Source organism: Puma concolor, chromosome F2, assembly GCF_028749965.1.
Source record: "Puma concolor isolate L17-30 chromosome F2, mPumCon1.1.hap2, whole genome shotgun sequence".
NCBI classification, from domain to species: domain Eukaryota; kingdom Metazoa; phylum Chordata; class Mammalia; order Carnivora; family Felidae; genus Puma; species Puma concolor.
This window is the reverse complement of record NC_141684.1, coordinates 40,050,124-40,064,121: the sequence shown is the minus strand read 5'-3', so window position 1 is coordinate 40,064,121 and position 13,998 is coordinate 40,050,124. Positions and strand designations below refer to the sequence as shown.

Genomic DNA, 13,998 nt, shown 5'->3' with positions numbered 1-13,998 from the left:
GGAGGGCTACATTATACAAAGTTAAACCTTTTCCTTTATGTCAGGACCTTGAGGGGTCGTACCCTGTGACCCCCGAAAGACGAGTGTTAGCAGGAATCTCTCTGCCTTCCAGCCCACCCGACACCTGACTTGTCCCAAGCGTCCCTCCTTTTCTGCTAAAGAATATTTTGTGTTCCTAGTGGATTTCTGTTTTGTTTTTAAGCAAGGTATGAGCCAAAGGCATCATCTTGTGAGCTGTAAGTCTGTGCCAGCTCGGCCTGGAGATGCTGACATGGCCCTAAATGTCACCGCATGTATATTAAAATCCTGGCTTCTCCCTGCTCTGCAGCGTCTCTGGAATCTCTTACCAGAGCCCTTTACAGGAGAAAACAGGCACAGGAAAGAGATTGCCGTGAGGTTGCAAGGCAGTCACCTAGGAGACCAACCGTGCCTCTAGATTCTGAGCTCAGCCCCAAATAAATGAGGCTCATACGTGTCCTAGCTAAGCAGTGGGGCTGCTCATTTAATATGGTGGGCTGTTGAGAACTGAGACGCTTAGAACTCACCCCTCTGCCCCGGCCCCCCCCCCCCCCCCCCCCCCCCCCCCCCCCCCCCGCCTTGGAAAAGAGGAAACAGGAGCCCAGGGGGATGACGTGGCTTCCCCAACATCACAGAGCTCATGCTTTTCTCATTAAAATGTAAGTCTCAGCTGGGGTTAAAATTGTAACTCAACCTCCAATAGTTATAAGGTGCTGTGTTTTTTCTAGTTGCTTCAGAAATGAATCTATGCAGCCCTGGAGTCCTAGCCTAGGGAGGGGAGAGGAGAGGGCACGCAGGAAGCCATCATTTGCCATGAGGATAACAGGGGATCCATAGGGAGGGGCAAAGCAGGCGTTCTGTCTCTCTTTAGGTTCTCGGCCACACTCAGGCCTTCCGCTTGCTCCTGGAGATTTGTCTGAATAGCAGGGATTGGCAACCACCAGGGACTAAGGAGAGACTCTTCCCAGGTTCCCTGGAGGCCTCTGACCCCAGTTTTCTAAGCTCCTGCAGAAGGAGTGTTCACAGTCAGCAGCCACCCAGAAGGAGGAGCGTGTGGACACCTCTCGCCGCCCCCCGCCCCCTCAGAGAGCCTCTCCCTTCCCAGAATTGAACCTGCAACAATAGGCCAACCCAAGCTTCCTGTCTGAGGCCCCTCAGGTCTGCCCTGTTTGAGGATATTTGCATTAAACAGGGGACTCTACCCTGCGGGATACAAAGAGGAGAAATATATCACCCTGTCCTTTGCCTGGAATGGTTCACAGACCCTTGGGAGAGATTGAAAAAGTACAGTGAACCCTGTTTTCCTCCACCCCTCGCTCAGCACCCTGATTTACTCCTGGCTTTGATTTAGCAAGATGGTAAATCCATGCACCTGCACCCCAGAATAGAGAAACTAGAAGCTCCTTTCCCCCAGCACCTCCCCCAGTGGTCCAGTGTCACAGGGGCCAGGCAGGACTAAGCTCATAAATAGACGCTTTCCCCCATTGCTGAGTCTCGCCTCCTGTCTGTTTCCTAAACTATTGAAACAGCGCTGTTGATTCTACGTGTGCCTGATCGACCTCCCGAGAAAATTCCTCTCCCCAACTAATCAGAGTCACTTTCTGTCACCTGCAGTCACAGAACCCTACAGGATACAGAGTTGTGCACAGATTATCAGCAGCGGGTGTGGTACGTGCTAAAGGTAGGACCAAATGCCACCGGGGGGGGGGGGGGGGGGGGGGGGGGCGGGGAATGTGTACTGGGGGAGGTGGGGACAGCAGGGGTGGAGATCTGGGGAGCCTGCATGCAATTGTTTCCAATGCTGCTTCTATATGACAAGCCCAGCCAGCTCTCCCCGCTGACCTTCCTCCCCAGAACTGAGATACAACAATGACATGAACCTCATTAGACGCAGCCACACAAAAGCTGCTGCCACCTTCTCCTTCTGAATGGGTGCCCTCAGAAAAAGGGGTAGGGTGGTGTTTACAGAAAAGCCACGCCAAGGAGGGTGTGTTTGGTAGGCTTTGGCATCCTTGCAAACCCAAACTTTCCACTGAACATGCCTTGGGATCATGGCAGCTTTGGGTTCTAGTCCCTGCCACCCCTACCCCCACCCCAACTTGCTGAAAAACTCCCCTTTTCAGGTGTTCCATTTTCCATTTCCCACAGGGCCCTATTTGTCCACATCTAAGTGTTTTTTCAATGTTTTTATTTATTTTTGAGACAGAGAGAGAGACGGCACAAGTGGGGGTGGGGCAGAGAGAGAGGGAGACACAGAATCCGAAGCAGGCTCCAGGCTCTGAGCTGTCAGCACAGAGCCCGATGCGGGGCTTGAACTCACAAGCTGCGAGACCGTGACCTGAGCCGAGGTCGGATACTTAACTGACTGAGCCACCCAGATGCGCCCCCCTTCTGCTTTTTTTCCTTTTAAGTTTTATGCCTTCATGGGACTGTGCTTATAATGTTCTGGATTAGTAATTTCCATAGAGATTCCAGCAAAATAACAAATCCAAGTGAATTAATTCTGACAAAACTCTAGCCAGAAAAAAGTGAAGAGGGCCAACTGCATGCTATAATCCTCAATCCCCAAACTCATGACTTATCTGGTGTGCCCCAGGGTCAAGGACGAGGGCAGGATAAACATGATTTCCTCCTCATGCCTGCTCCTTAATGAGGGCATTGGAAATTCAGTCTGGGAACGACCTGTTCAAGGTTTGAGCGGTTGGCTCCTAGACAAGGAGGGATCTTGGGGAAAACACTGTACTGTAATTGTAACAAGAATCCCTGTTCAATAGGAGATTTGCAGAACATTAAACACTATCCACAGACAGTTTCAGATGGAGTCCCCAGTGGAAGAGAACTGTGGGGTTTTTGAATCTGAGTTTCCTCCCTGCTATACTTGAAACCTCTCCTTCTACTTGGGATGTTGTGCTTAAGGTTTGGCAATGAGGTGGCATTTCCTTAAAAGGGAAAGAAAACACATATTTTTGTGGCTATGGCTCAGGTAGCTCCTGTTCCCAGAGGAAACAAAAGTCTTTGAAACGAATGCTTGCCTCATTCGCTCTAAATAATGTTGATTTGTTTATGTCTTAACCTCTGGTGATTAATGAGCAAAAAGACATCTTCTGAGACTTGGAGCACACTGGATCCTTTTCAGTAGGCCACACTCGGGTAAATAAAGATGAGAAGAGAGAGCCACTGTGACGCCGATGAAATATAGTGCTCTTAACCCAATTCGTCTGAAATTTGGGTGACCTTGGCTGTTCCTAGGGAAAACGTCAGTCTTTCCTGGGTATTTTTCTTTCTTTTTCTGCTTGGTAATCATGACTCGGAAATTTCAGATTACGTCTTAGGGTTTAAAAAAGTAAGTAATTATATAATTTAGCTTGGGCATTGCATAATATGATAGAATGGGGATTAGTCAGGTTCCTTGATTTGACTGGAGAACGAGTGCCAGGAGTCACTGGCTGTTGGATCTTGGGAAAGCCACTTTTTCCCTTCTAAACCTCAGTTACCTCAAGTATGGAGTGGGGTGATCATACCCACCTCACCTCCTAGGATCAAATTAAAAATGCTTTGAAAATTGCAAAGGCTGTCACAATTGTAAGCATGAGAAGGAAAAGGAGGTCAAGGTGTATCGTGCAAACTGAATCTGGCAGGGCCGTCTACACCTGGGTGCTATCTGCACCTCCGGTCTTGCTGTCCCCACCGCGATTTATCCCCCAGTGGAGACCAAATTGACAGAGATCATACCATTCCCAGCTTCAAAACATTCCCCCGCTGCAGCCAGAATAATGTTCAGACTCCTCTCCGAGGCCTTTGAGGCCTCGCCTGACCTGGCTCCTCTTTCCTCCCCAGGCTCAGGGCCCACCACACTGCCCTCTCACTCTCTGCTTTAGTCACACTACTTTTCCTTCCATCCTTTGGCCATGCATAGCTCCTTTCAGTCTCAGGGCCTTTGCACGTGCCAGTCCTCCTTTCTTCACCTGGAAAATCCTTTCCATCCTTTTCAGTTTACATGTTACCGCCTCCCTCTCAGGCCCACTGCCATACTGACCAGACGGTTTGTACAATACCCCACCTCAAGGGACGCCATTCACAAAGACCACAGTTGCACAACCGCGCTGTGACCCTGTCCTCAGCTTTCACCACTACTTCCTATTACTCCCTTGACTCACACAGTACTTCCTTCACAGCACCGTGCACGTTTATGATCCTTTATTTGTTAAATGTCCATCTTCTCCACTAGACGGTCAGGATAGGGACTGCGACTCTCCTGTTCACCTGAGAATCTGCAGCACCTACAAAAGTGCCTGCACATAGAAGGTACTCAGTAAATGTGCATGGACTGAGTTGCTATGAAGCACAGATGAGTACACGTCATGCTGTCTCAATCCAGCGTCACTGAATAAACCTAGGCATTGAGGTTTGACAGGTATCTCCGCAGCCACCCGATGCTCACCTCCATCCCCGGGACCTGTGTTGACCTGGAAGCTAAGAAGTCCAAATATGATACAGGCCAGAGGAAGAAGGACAACGGAGCTGCTGGGAACTGAGCTCTGCCTTCTGCTGCTAAGAGACAGACACATCCCTGCCCACTAGAAGTATTTAGCTGTTCTCTCCAGAAATGGATTATCCCCAGGCAAGGTATGTGAGAGCAGAGTCGGAAGTCCTAAAGATCTGAATTTTAATCCTGTCTGATCACGGGTTGACTGGTAATTACCGACAAGGGATTGTAAAGTGTGCTATCCTTCTTCATCCTTGCTAGGATACTTTTAAATTAAACAAAGCACTTGATAAGCTCTACAGAACGGCTCCAACAACATGACGCAGCATTATTTTTACAGTCGAGCATAAACCCCCCGAGAATGCAACCGCCATGGCTTCCCTCTCACTGGCTCTTACGCTGCAGCTACTTTAGTCCTAACTTGTTGGTTAACCAATCACAAAAGACTCAGAAACAGGAGATAATGTCCACTCTGTGTTTTGCATGATATTAAAATAAATAACCCTAGCAAACTCAGCGCTGTTGTTTGGTGAACCATTATTCATTCATTGCTACTTTGAGCAAACATTTACCAAATGCCTTCTGTGCACCAGGACTATACCATGTGATGGAAAAGACGTGTCTCCTGTCTTTGAAGACCTCACCAGCTTGTGCAAGGGGTAGGGGGACGGGAGGACCCAGCATGCAAGCAGAGGGGAAGTCTGTTCTAATGAAAGCATAAACAGCATTTCTTGGCAGCATGGCGTGGAGGCTGGTGAACTCTGCCTGACTAAAGAGATGATTCTCAGAGAGGCCTTCTCGTCAGGCCACTGTGGGTCAGACAGGGTGGAGGCAGGGGGGCTGCGGACTGTGAGCTTGAGCTGAAAGCACAGTCCTGCTGTTGCCATCACAACGGGTTAGAGTTGGGGGCTGACTTTTTGTTGACCTCCCGATGCTCTGTGTAGCTTTGGAGAGGCTGGACGTGTCAGGAAAATATTTTAATAAGATCTCTGGAGAAAAGATGAGAGCTAAAGAAATCAACAAGATGGCTAAATGTTCCACATTAGAAAGGCACAGAAACTGGGGGCAAAGGAAAAAGACAGGAGGGACGACGAGAGCAGAAGAGGTGAGGACCAACCAATATGGCGGTGGCCAAAAACCTTCAGAAGCGGGATTGTATGACGCTGTGTCGTGAGTCATTTCTGAAACGTCGATGTAATTTCTTTCATTTCACAAACCTCCAGTGAAGTCCCCTACACTCAGAACTGCCTCCATGAGAGGTTTGTTTGGCAAGAGAAGTGGCTGAGTTGCACATTTGGGTTGAACACATTTGTGTTGAGACAGTGTCCAAGCTGACTAATTTGGTGGCAGCAAGAGGTCACAGTCTGAGGTGACCACAAGGCTGTAAGTTGGCTTGAGAAAGTAGTCAGTCCACGATCTGTAGGTTGAGGGTTGGAACAATCTCATCTAGCCCTTAAGACTCCAGCCAACACCCAGGCTTTATGCTTTTATGATCTCCTTTGACTGTGTAATAAATAGATATAATTATCCTCATCTTCCACAGGAAAAAGCCCAAGAGGGTACGCTATTTCCCTAAGTCCCAAACCTCCTATTAAGAAACAAATCCAGAATTTGAACCCAAGCCGTTAGCTGCAACTTTGTTCAACCATTTGTTTTGAAATTATTGTGGATACACAGGAAGTTGCAAAAATAGTACAGGAGAGCCCTTCACCCAGTTTCCCCCAATCGAGCCGCAATTTGACGTTCTCCCCACCACTCACTGAAACTAGGGATAAAGAACTGAACTGCAGAGACAAGAGTTGAGTGGGGCACCTGGGTGGCTCAGTTGGTTAAGCGCCCTACTTCTGCTCAGGCTCCTGGGTTCCAGCCCCACGTCAGGCTCTGTGCTGACCGCATGGAGCCGGCTTAGGATTCTCTCTCTCCCTCTCTTTCTGCCCCTCCCCTGCTCACTCTCTCTCTCTCTCAAAAATAAGTAAACACTAAAAAAATAATAAAGCAGGCCTTTCAGGCTTACAGATCATCAGGCACGATGCCTCTTACTGGGAACCAGAAAGCCAGCATAAAGAATTAGGCCTAAGGAAGCCCAAGCCCTGGGGCAGTGGTTGGAAACCCTGGCCGCGCATTCCAATCACCTGGTGCCCTTGTAAAAAATACCAGGATGAGCACTGGGTGTTGTATGTAAGCGATGAATCATGGGAATCTCCTCCGGAAGCCCAGAGCACACTGCACGTTAGCTAACTTGACAATAAGTTATATTTTAAGAAATCAAAAAATAAATACAAATAATTAAAGATATTTTAAAAATTAAAAAAATACTTAAAAATAAAAATAAAATAAAAAATACCAGGCCTCCTTCAGCTTCAAGGTTTCTAATGTAATCAGAAAGACCCGGGACTTAGAGCCTCAGTCCGTCTCCAAGCCCCTAAAACACAGCCAGGTTTGTCATATGCAACCAGGGTCCACAAGGGCTGCAAAACTAGGTCGTAGGTATCAAGCGCCGAAGCGAGCCCACCCTGTCCCCAGACCCGCGTGTCCGGCTCCACTCCCTCTCGGATCCCATCACCGAGGCCTGAAATACCTGTGAATGGAGAGGTTCCCAGGGTCACCTGGCAGGGGAAATTTCTCTGTTGTGTGCACTGCAAAACCTTGTGGTCCTGCCGCCCAGAACTGTGCTTCCCTTTCCGAAATGGTAAATCAACTCTGGGCACATCAAAGGAGATTAGCATTCCTCTGGCACTGGCTTTGTTTTCTGATACATCTAAAGGAAGCAGGTCCGGGCTCTCCAGAACGCTTTCCCAGAAAGCTCAGGCGCCTGCTGTGTGAGGTCACCCACGGCCGGCAATTTGCATCCATCACACCTTGTAGGGAGGTGGGGGAGGAATTGGCAGGCTTTGTTTTCCTGCACTGGAGAAACAGATTTCTTCTTAAGCTTCACACAATAAATTGTATTAAATCCTTTCAGCAGGGTTTCCATGGCTATGTGAAAGCAAAATCATACAGTAATTGTTTTAAATAATACGGCAAGGCGGGCCGGAGAGTACGTCTTAATTTTTCTCATCTGTGCAGTGTTTCTGTTTTGTATGGAGATGTTCCCGAGGCGGGGAAAGGTTTCTGCATTCACTGGGAGTTGCTTGGTGAGTGTGGTGCAAGGTCAAATACAGACTGAAATAAACAGACCTACCAAATCCCTCAGCCCTTGGTTTTGGTCATGTGAGCCCTGGGGCTGTTTTGCTTATTTTAAGTGGGAATTTGGATGGCATTTATCTCTCTGCTGCTTGGTCACCCAAACCCAAACTCCCACTGAGTAAAGCCTGGCTTGTGCTTCCCATGCCTTGATGGGGAGAGAGTTGGGGGTATAGCCCAGATAAAAGGGACTTCAGTTTTGTCCCATGGAAGCTGGGATGCTCTGCAGTAGGAGGGATACTGCTTTCCAGTAGTCTTAGCTCAGGTAGCAAAACAAGATGTCATGGATAAGAGTCAAAGTCCAAAATTGATCATCCTAGGTCCAAGCCCCATCAAGCAAGCTGTCGCAAGATTCCCCAAGGCTGAGATTCCATTTATTCGTCTGTAGAATGAGGGCGATGATATTTACACCAGAGGTTCTGAGTTCCAATGCCTGTAAACTGCTTGTCCTGACAAAGCATTAGGGCTCAATAAATGGTATTAGCCTCTTTTATTACCACTATCATCTTTATTCTTTAGCTGTAAAAGAATCCCCCTCATCATAAGGTGAACCTGAGGGCTGTTGTCTGCCTGGGTAATACCCAGGGTGAATTCTCCAAACACTACTGAGCCCCTTCCAGATGCCAGAGAGCTGGCTAGGTGCTGGAAAATGGGGAAAGAGGGTCTGGTTCCTGCCCTCCAGGAGCTCTCACCAACTGGTGCTGATGAACCTGACACCCAGATTGTACTTGGCCGTGGCTGATGGCCCACACTGTGTTATTACTCCAGGGAAAAGTCAGTTCCTGACTCAGGCTAGACAACCAGTTGGGTAAGGAAGGAGAGAGTTCTATACCATCACTGACAAAAATGTCATCTTGAGTCCTTCCAAATAGGGATGAAATTAAGTCCCTCAGCCAAGCCCCAAAGGGTGTCCAGGGTAGACTTCAGCCCAGGTCTTAGCCTTTGACCACAGCTGAAGTTGATGACAACCTCAATGGGTGGGAACTGGGGGAGGTGGAAGAAGGAAAAGACGGGGGTGGGGGCAGCATAGCTTCACCAAGTATGTATGAAATCACTTTGCAGACAAGCCAACATTGGAAGGAAAAGGACATTGGCTCTGATCACAGTCTGCCATTTTGAACTCTGGAAATTTATTTTAGCTTCTTATTTTTTAATGTTTTAGAGCATGGACTATATATATATATATATATATATAATAAAATGCATGAAGAAAAAGATTCGGCCACACAGAAGTCATCTTTGGAGCCAAAACCAAGGCATAGTTGAGATGTTTTATTTTACATCCATGCCCGTAAGAGATGCTCCCTCTCTGTAGGTCCCACGGGAGGCTTGGAATAGACCCACCAGATTCCAGGAGCTGAGCTTAGAGCCAGTCGATGGCCTCCAGGAGGTCAGTGGGGGGCTTGTCCTCCAGTTCTCTGGTCTGTTTGTGGCCTCTGCCTGCAGCTCACATTTTGTCAGTCCTGAGCCTGTCCTTTTTTCCAGAACATAGCTCACACAGCTCACGCATGAACTTTGTCATGAGGTGGAGCAGATTTGATGCCAGGGTTGGGGCCCTTCCTCTGCACTCCCACATCACCTCTACTGTGGGATGCACAGTAGAGGTGGGATGCATCCTCAGGTTATACTTCCTGTTTCTGGTCTGTCTCCTCCACTAGATTATAAGCCCCCAGGGAAGAGACTCTCTCTTAAGCATCATGGGTCTCCAGAGCATAGCAAAGAGTCTAGGACACAGGATTATGCAATAAATAGTTGTTGAATGAGCGAATGCCAATATGAATAGATGAATAATAAAACTCTGCTGAACACATCCATATGATGATGCTTTGAACATCAGTGTGAGGTTCTTTCTGTCTCAGAGACAGGCCGCTTTCTGCCTTGGGCTGAGAGTCCGGTGTATGAAACAATACCCCCAAATTTCTTCCAAATTCTTCTGTCCAGTTGAGTGGGTCTATGAGCCATAGTCTTAAAACTTTGTAAAGTATAACAAGTATCTTACGGCCATACCTTTGAGATGATCAATACCTTCACACCGTGTCTTACTTTTCTCAACTAGAGAGGCTGGGGATGAGAAACAGCTTGACTCCTAAACTCAGCAAGTCTGCTTCTGTGCCTTTCAACTAGGGCTCATCTCTCTATACCCATACCTTATCATACCAGCCTGAAAGAAACCAGGAGGCATTTTGAACATTCTTCTTGGATGTCTCCCTGGCCAAATTTGCTATTTCATAGGTGTATTCCTGTTTTTCACATTACCACAAGCAACAGTGTACCAAATTATCCATCATAACAAAACAAGGGATGCCTTCTTCCAGCCTCCAGTAACAACTTCCTGCTTGATCCCAAAGCCAGTGTCCCATGATTTCAGTTTTTAGCATGGCATTACCTCTTCCAGGGACCAAATTCTGCTCTAATTATCTATGGCTGCATAGAAAGTCACCCAAAATTTAGTGGCTTCAAACCACAATTTATTAATTCCCATGGCTTTATGGGTTGACTGAGCTCAGCTGGGTGGTTCTCAGTCGGGGTTTCTCATACAATTGCAGCCAGATGTCAGCTGGGATGTAATTTTCTGATGACTTGACTGTGTGGATGTTCAAGATGGCTCACCCAATAGCTGGCAGCTGATCTGTCTGTGGCCTGTAAGCTTGATTCGAGCACCTATATATAGTCTGGGTTTCTGGCAGCACGGAACCTGCTTCCAAGAGGGAACATCCTGAGAGCGAGCGTTCCAAGACCCCTAGGCAGAAACTACAACACTTCTTATGAGCTAACCTCGGAAATCTCAAAGCATCGGGGCACCTGGGTCGCTTGGTCTGTTAAGCCTCTGACTCTTGATCTTAGCTCGAGGTCTTGATCTCAGGGTTGTGAGTTCAACCCCTGCATTGGGCTCCACACTGGGCATTAAGCCTACTCAAAAAAAAAAAAAAAAAAAATCTCAGAACATCACTTTCATTGGATTTTATCAGTTAAGCAAGACACTATGGCCAGCTCAGATTCAAAGAGAGAGAAACTGGATCTCATCTCTCAATGGAAAGAGAGTCAAAGGATTTGTGGCCATATTTAATTTGCCACAAAGTTTCTAATCACTGAGATCTGTGTCCTCTCGTTACAAGTACCAGTCTATGAAAATGATGGGTCATCTCGGCATACCTATAACTCATAACTTCTAACTGAGTTATCCCTGAGATGACTCCCAAGGCCGTCTTGTTGCCCCTTATCTTACAAAATAGATGGACCCAATTTGCCATTCTTCTGAGCTTGATATCTGCAAAACATCTGTTAACTCTGACATATCAATGCCAATATTGAAACAATGGCTCTGTCAGTCATCTGTGAGGAACCCAGATCAGGAATATTGTTTCTCCAGGAATAATTGGGGTGAGCTGCTGAAGCAAAGAGGAAAATACACAGATCAAACATGTTGATAACACGCATTTGATCGCCACTCCTAAATAGCACACCGAGGTATAAGTCCGTGTCCAGTTGTGCACCTTGTGGACCATCGGTTTTGATTGTTTAATAGCCATCGGCCCTGTCTCGCTCTCTTCATCCTTCAGAATGCCTATGTCATGTGGGTGAAAGTGAGCAATCATTTCCCATTTCTGCTTCCTCTGCCCCTGTGTACAAGCTCAACAGGAGGGATGAGACTGTCGAGGAAGGTAAGGGGGTAAAATGCAGCAAGGGTCTCTGCAATTCTGCAAGTATATTGGGGGACAAAAGAATATATCCTATGTTGTCACACAGCCATTTAGCAGTATTGTTTCACACTGTCGAGGGGCAGTACAGCTTGGTGAGAGAGGACACAAGCCCTGCAGTCCAATGGCCTGGATTTAGTCCCTGCTCCCCTCGTATCCTCAGCTCTCAATAATTATCTTTCTTCTCCTTGTAGTAGTATGCAACTGCTTGACCACTCCCTCCTTCTGGGAAAACCCAAAGAATAAATGAGGAGTCAACAGAGCCATCCTGAGATAGGCAATCAGGGGAGGTACATCTGAGGAGGTGGCATTTAAGCTGAGCCTTGAATGACAGGAAGAACCAGTAGATTTGTAATCATCATGGCAGGTGCCTTCGTTTCCAGTGGCTACTGTACCAAATGACCGTAAATGTGGGGGCTTGAGAAATGTATTCTCTCACAGTTCTGGAAGCCAAAAGTCCAAACTCAAGGTGGTAGGGCCATGCTTTATCTAAGGGAATATCCATCCACTGCCTCTTCCAGCTTCTGGTAGCTCCAGTGCTCCTTGGCTTGTGTGTACATCACTTCCGTCTTTACCTCTGTGGTCACATTGCCTCCTCCCGTTCTCTGTGTGTCTGTCCTGTAAGAATACAAGTGGTTGCATTTGGGGCCCACCTGGGTAGTGCAGGAGATGTCTCTCCTGTCAAGATTCTTAATCACGTATTTTACCATATAGAGTAATAGTCACAGGTTCCCGGGATGAGCACGTGGACATACATTTTAGGGGCCACCTTTCAACCCACTACAGTGTGTCCAGAGAATCAAAAGAAAGTCAGGCTGGATAGGGCCTTTTCCGCTTGGCCAGAAACTTAGTCTAGCAACAAGAAGCCACCAGAGATCTCAGGTAGGGTTTGCACCGAGGTATGATCTAGAATGATCACTCCCTACTCTGTGAAGAATGGATACACAGGTAGAGGGCAAGGAGAGTGGCACAAGAGGACCAGTTGAGAAGCTAGTGCCAACCCAAAAACCTGAGTTCGGAGCAAATCCGCCATTCTCAAAGTGAGGGCACGGGCACATAACCCGTCATCAAAGCCCACAACACAATACTGCTGGCAAGAACGGTCTTTAGACAAAGTAGATTCTAATTCTCAGTGCTGCAAAGCAAAACTATGTCCTATCTCCACTTGATTTTACCTGAAACCCAAATAATTTACTTCCGTTATTAACTGAAATGAGCTCATGCTTTCTCTGCCACAGCATTGGGAGACTTCCTCCATTACACTGATGACACGGCTTTGTGATCAGGGATTCAAGGTGGCCTTGAGAAGAAGCTGAAATGTTTGGGTGACTACAGTCAGAGAGAGCAATCTCACATCAGCCACGCTGAAGTGAAAACGTGTGCAGTGAAGGGCAGGCAGGCAGGCAAGCCACGGACCGATGCCTCCCCGCCCCACCCTCCCCTGCAGGCCTCTCCTTCCCTCCTCGAAGCCACCTCAGTCGGTCGGTCCACCAACTTACAGATGTGCTCAGAAATGGACTTTCTGCAGAGATGAGACCAAGTGTTCTCGTGACTAAAAAGAACGGTGCTTTGTTAATTTTCAGGCCAGAATTGTCTCCCTCGTGCATAGGGCACAGATCTCTCAGCTCGAAACCAGGTACACATGCTCAAACTAGCCTCAGAAACAAATTTGGCTCTACTCGAAGTCACCCTTGAGACTGTCCTCTGGCCTTGCCTCACAGGGAAAGGAGAGAGAACAGACATTTACTGGAGACCCACTCTGTGAAACATACTTTCACACATGCTTGTGGCAGAGACTGCTGGCTGTTCCCAGCTGTCATTCTTCACCCCCACCTCAGTAATGAGACCTTTGATTTTTTAACTGGGCTAGAGTGCCAGATGAAATATAGAACTCTGTTAAATTTGAATTCTGGATAAACAATGAAAATTTTCTTATTAAAAGCATATGTCTCAGATATTGCCTAAGACACACTCATGCTAAAAAAAGTAGTCATTGTTTATCCCAAATGCAAATTCAATTGGGTGTCCTATATTTTGGAGGTTAAATCTGACACCAGCCTGCCCTAAGTTAATAAGGCATTTATCAGGGCACCTGGGTGGCTCAGTCGGTTAAGCGTCCAACTCTGGCTCAGGTCATGATCTCACCGTCCGTGAGTTCGAGCCCCGTGTTGGGCTCTGTGCTGACAGCTCGGAGCCTGCAGCTGCTTCAGATTCTGTGTCTCCCTCTCTCTCTGCCCTTCCCCTATTCATGCTCTGTCTCTCTCTGTCTCAAAAAATAAATAGACATTAAAAAAAAATTCTAAAGATGGTATTTCTCAGTTTCCCTTGACCTTAGGTAAGGCCATGTGATAAAATTCTGGCCAGAGAGATATAAATTAAAATGTTTTTTTTTAATTTTTTTTTAACGTTTATTTATTTTTGAGACGGAGAGAGACACAGCATGAACGGGGGAGGGGCAGAGAGAGAGGGAAACACAGAATCGGAAGCAGGCTCCAGGCTCTGAGCCATCAGCCCAGGGCCCGACGCGTGGCTCGAACTCGCGGACCGCGAGATCGTGACCTGAGCCGAAGTCGGACGCTCAACCGACTGAGCCACCCAGGCGCCCCTGAAAAT

The 13,998-nt window shown here is 47.4% G+C and overlaps 2 protein-coding genes across 6 annotated transcripts in view; one reads left to right on the top strand and one right to left on the bottom strand.

Annotated features, from left to right (window-relative positions):
• CPQ (carboxypeptidase Q) overlaps nt 1-1,704 on the top strand; it is a 517,628-nt gene extending 515,924 nt beyond the window's left edge. Inside the window, exon 8 of the mRNA XM_086695254.1 lies at nt 1,633-1,704. Within this exon, the coding sequence (XP_086551380.1) occupies nt 1,633-1,697 (65 nt within the window). The 3' untranslated portion in view covers nt 1,698-1,704. The remainder of the gene's footprint in view (nt 1-1,632) is intronic.
• Nucleotides 1-13,998, bottom strand: part of TSPYL5 (TSPY like 5) — a 55,603-nt gene that overhangs the window by 1,967 nt on the left and 39,638 nt on the right. For 3 of the 5 annotated variants that reach the window (XM_086695263.1, XM_086695264.1, XM_086695268.1), the window contains one exon: nt 11,108-12,003. The exons of the other annotated variants lie outside the window; for them this stretch is intronic. The gene's annotated coding sequence lies outside the window, so the exon portion shown is untranslated. Of the gene's footprint in view, nt 1-11,107; nt 12,004-13,998 lie in introns of those variants that run through there. 5 annotated transcript variants of the gene reach the window in all.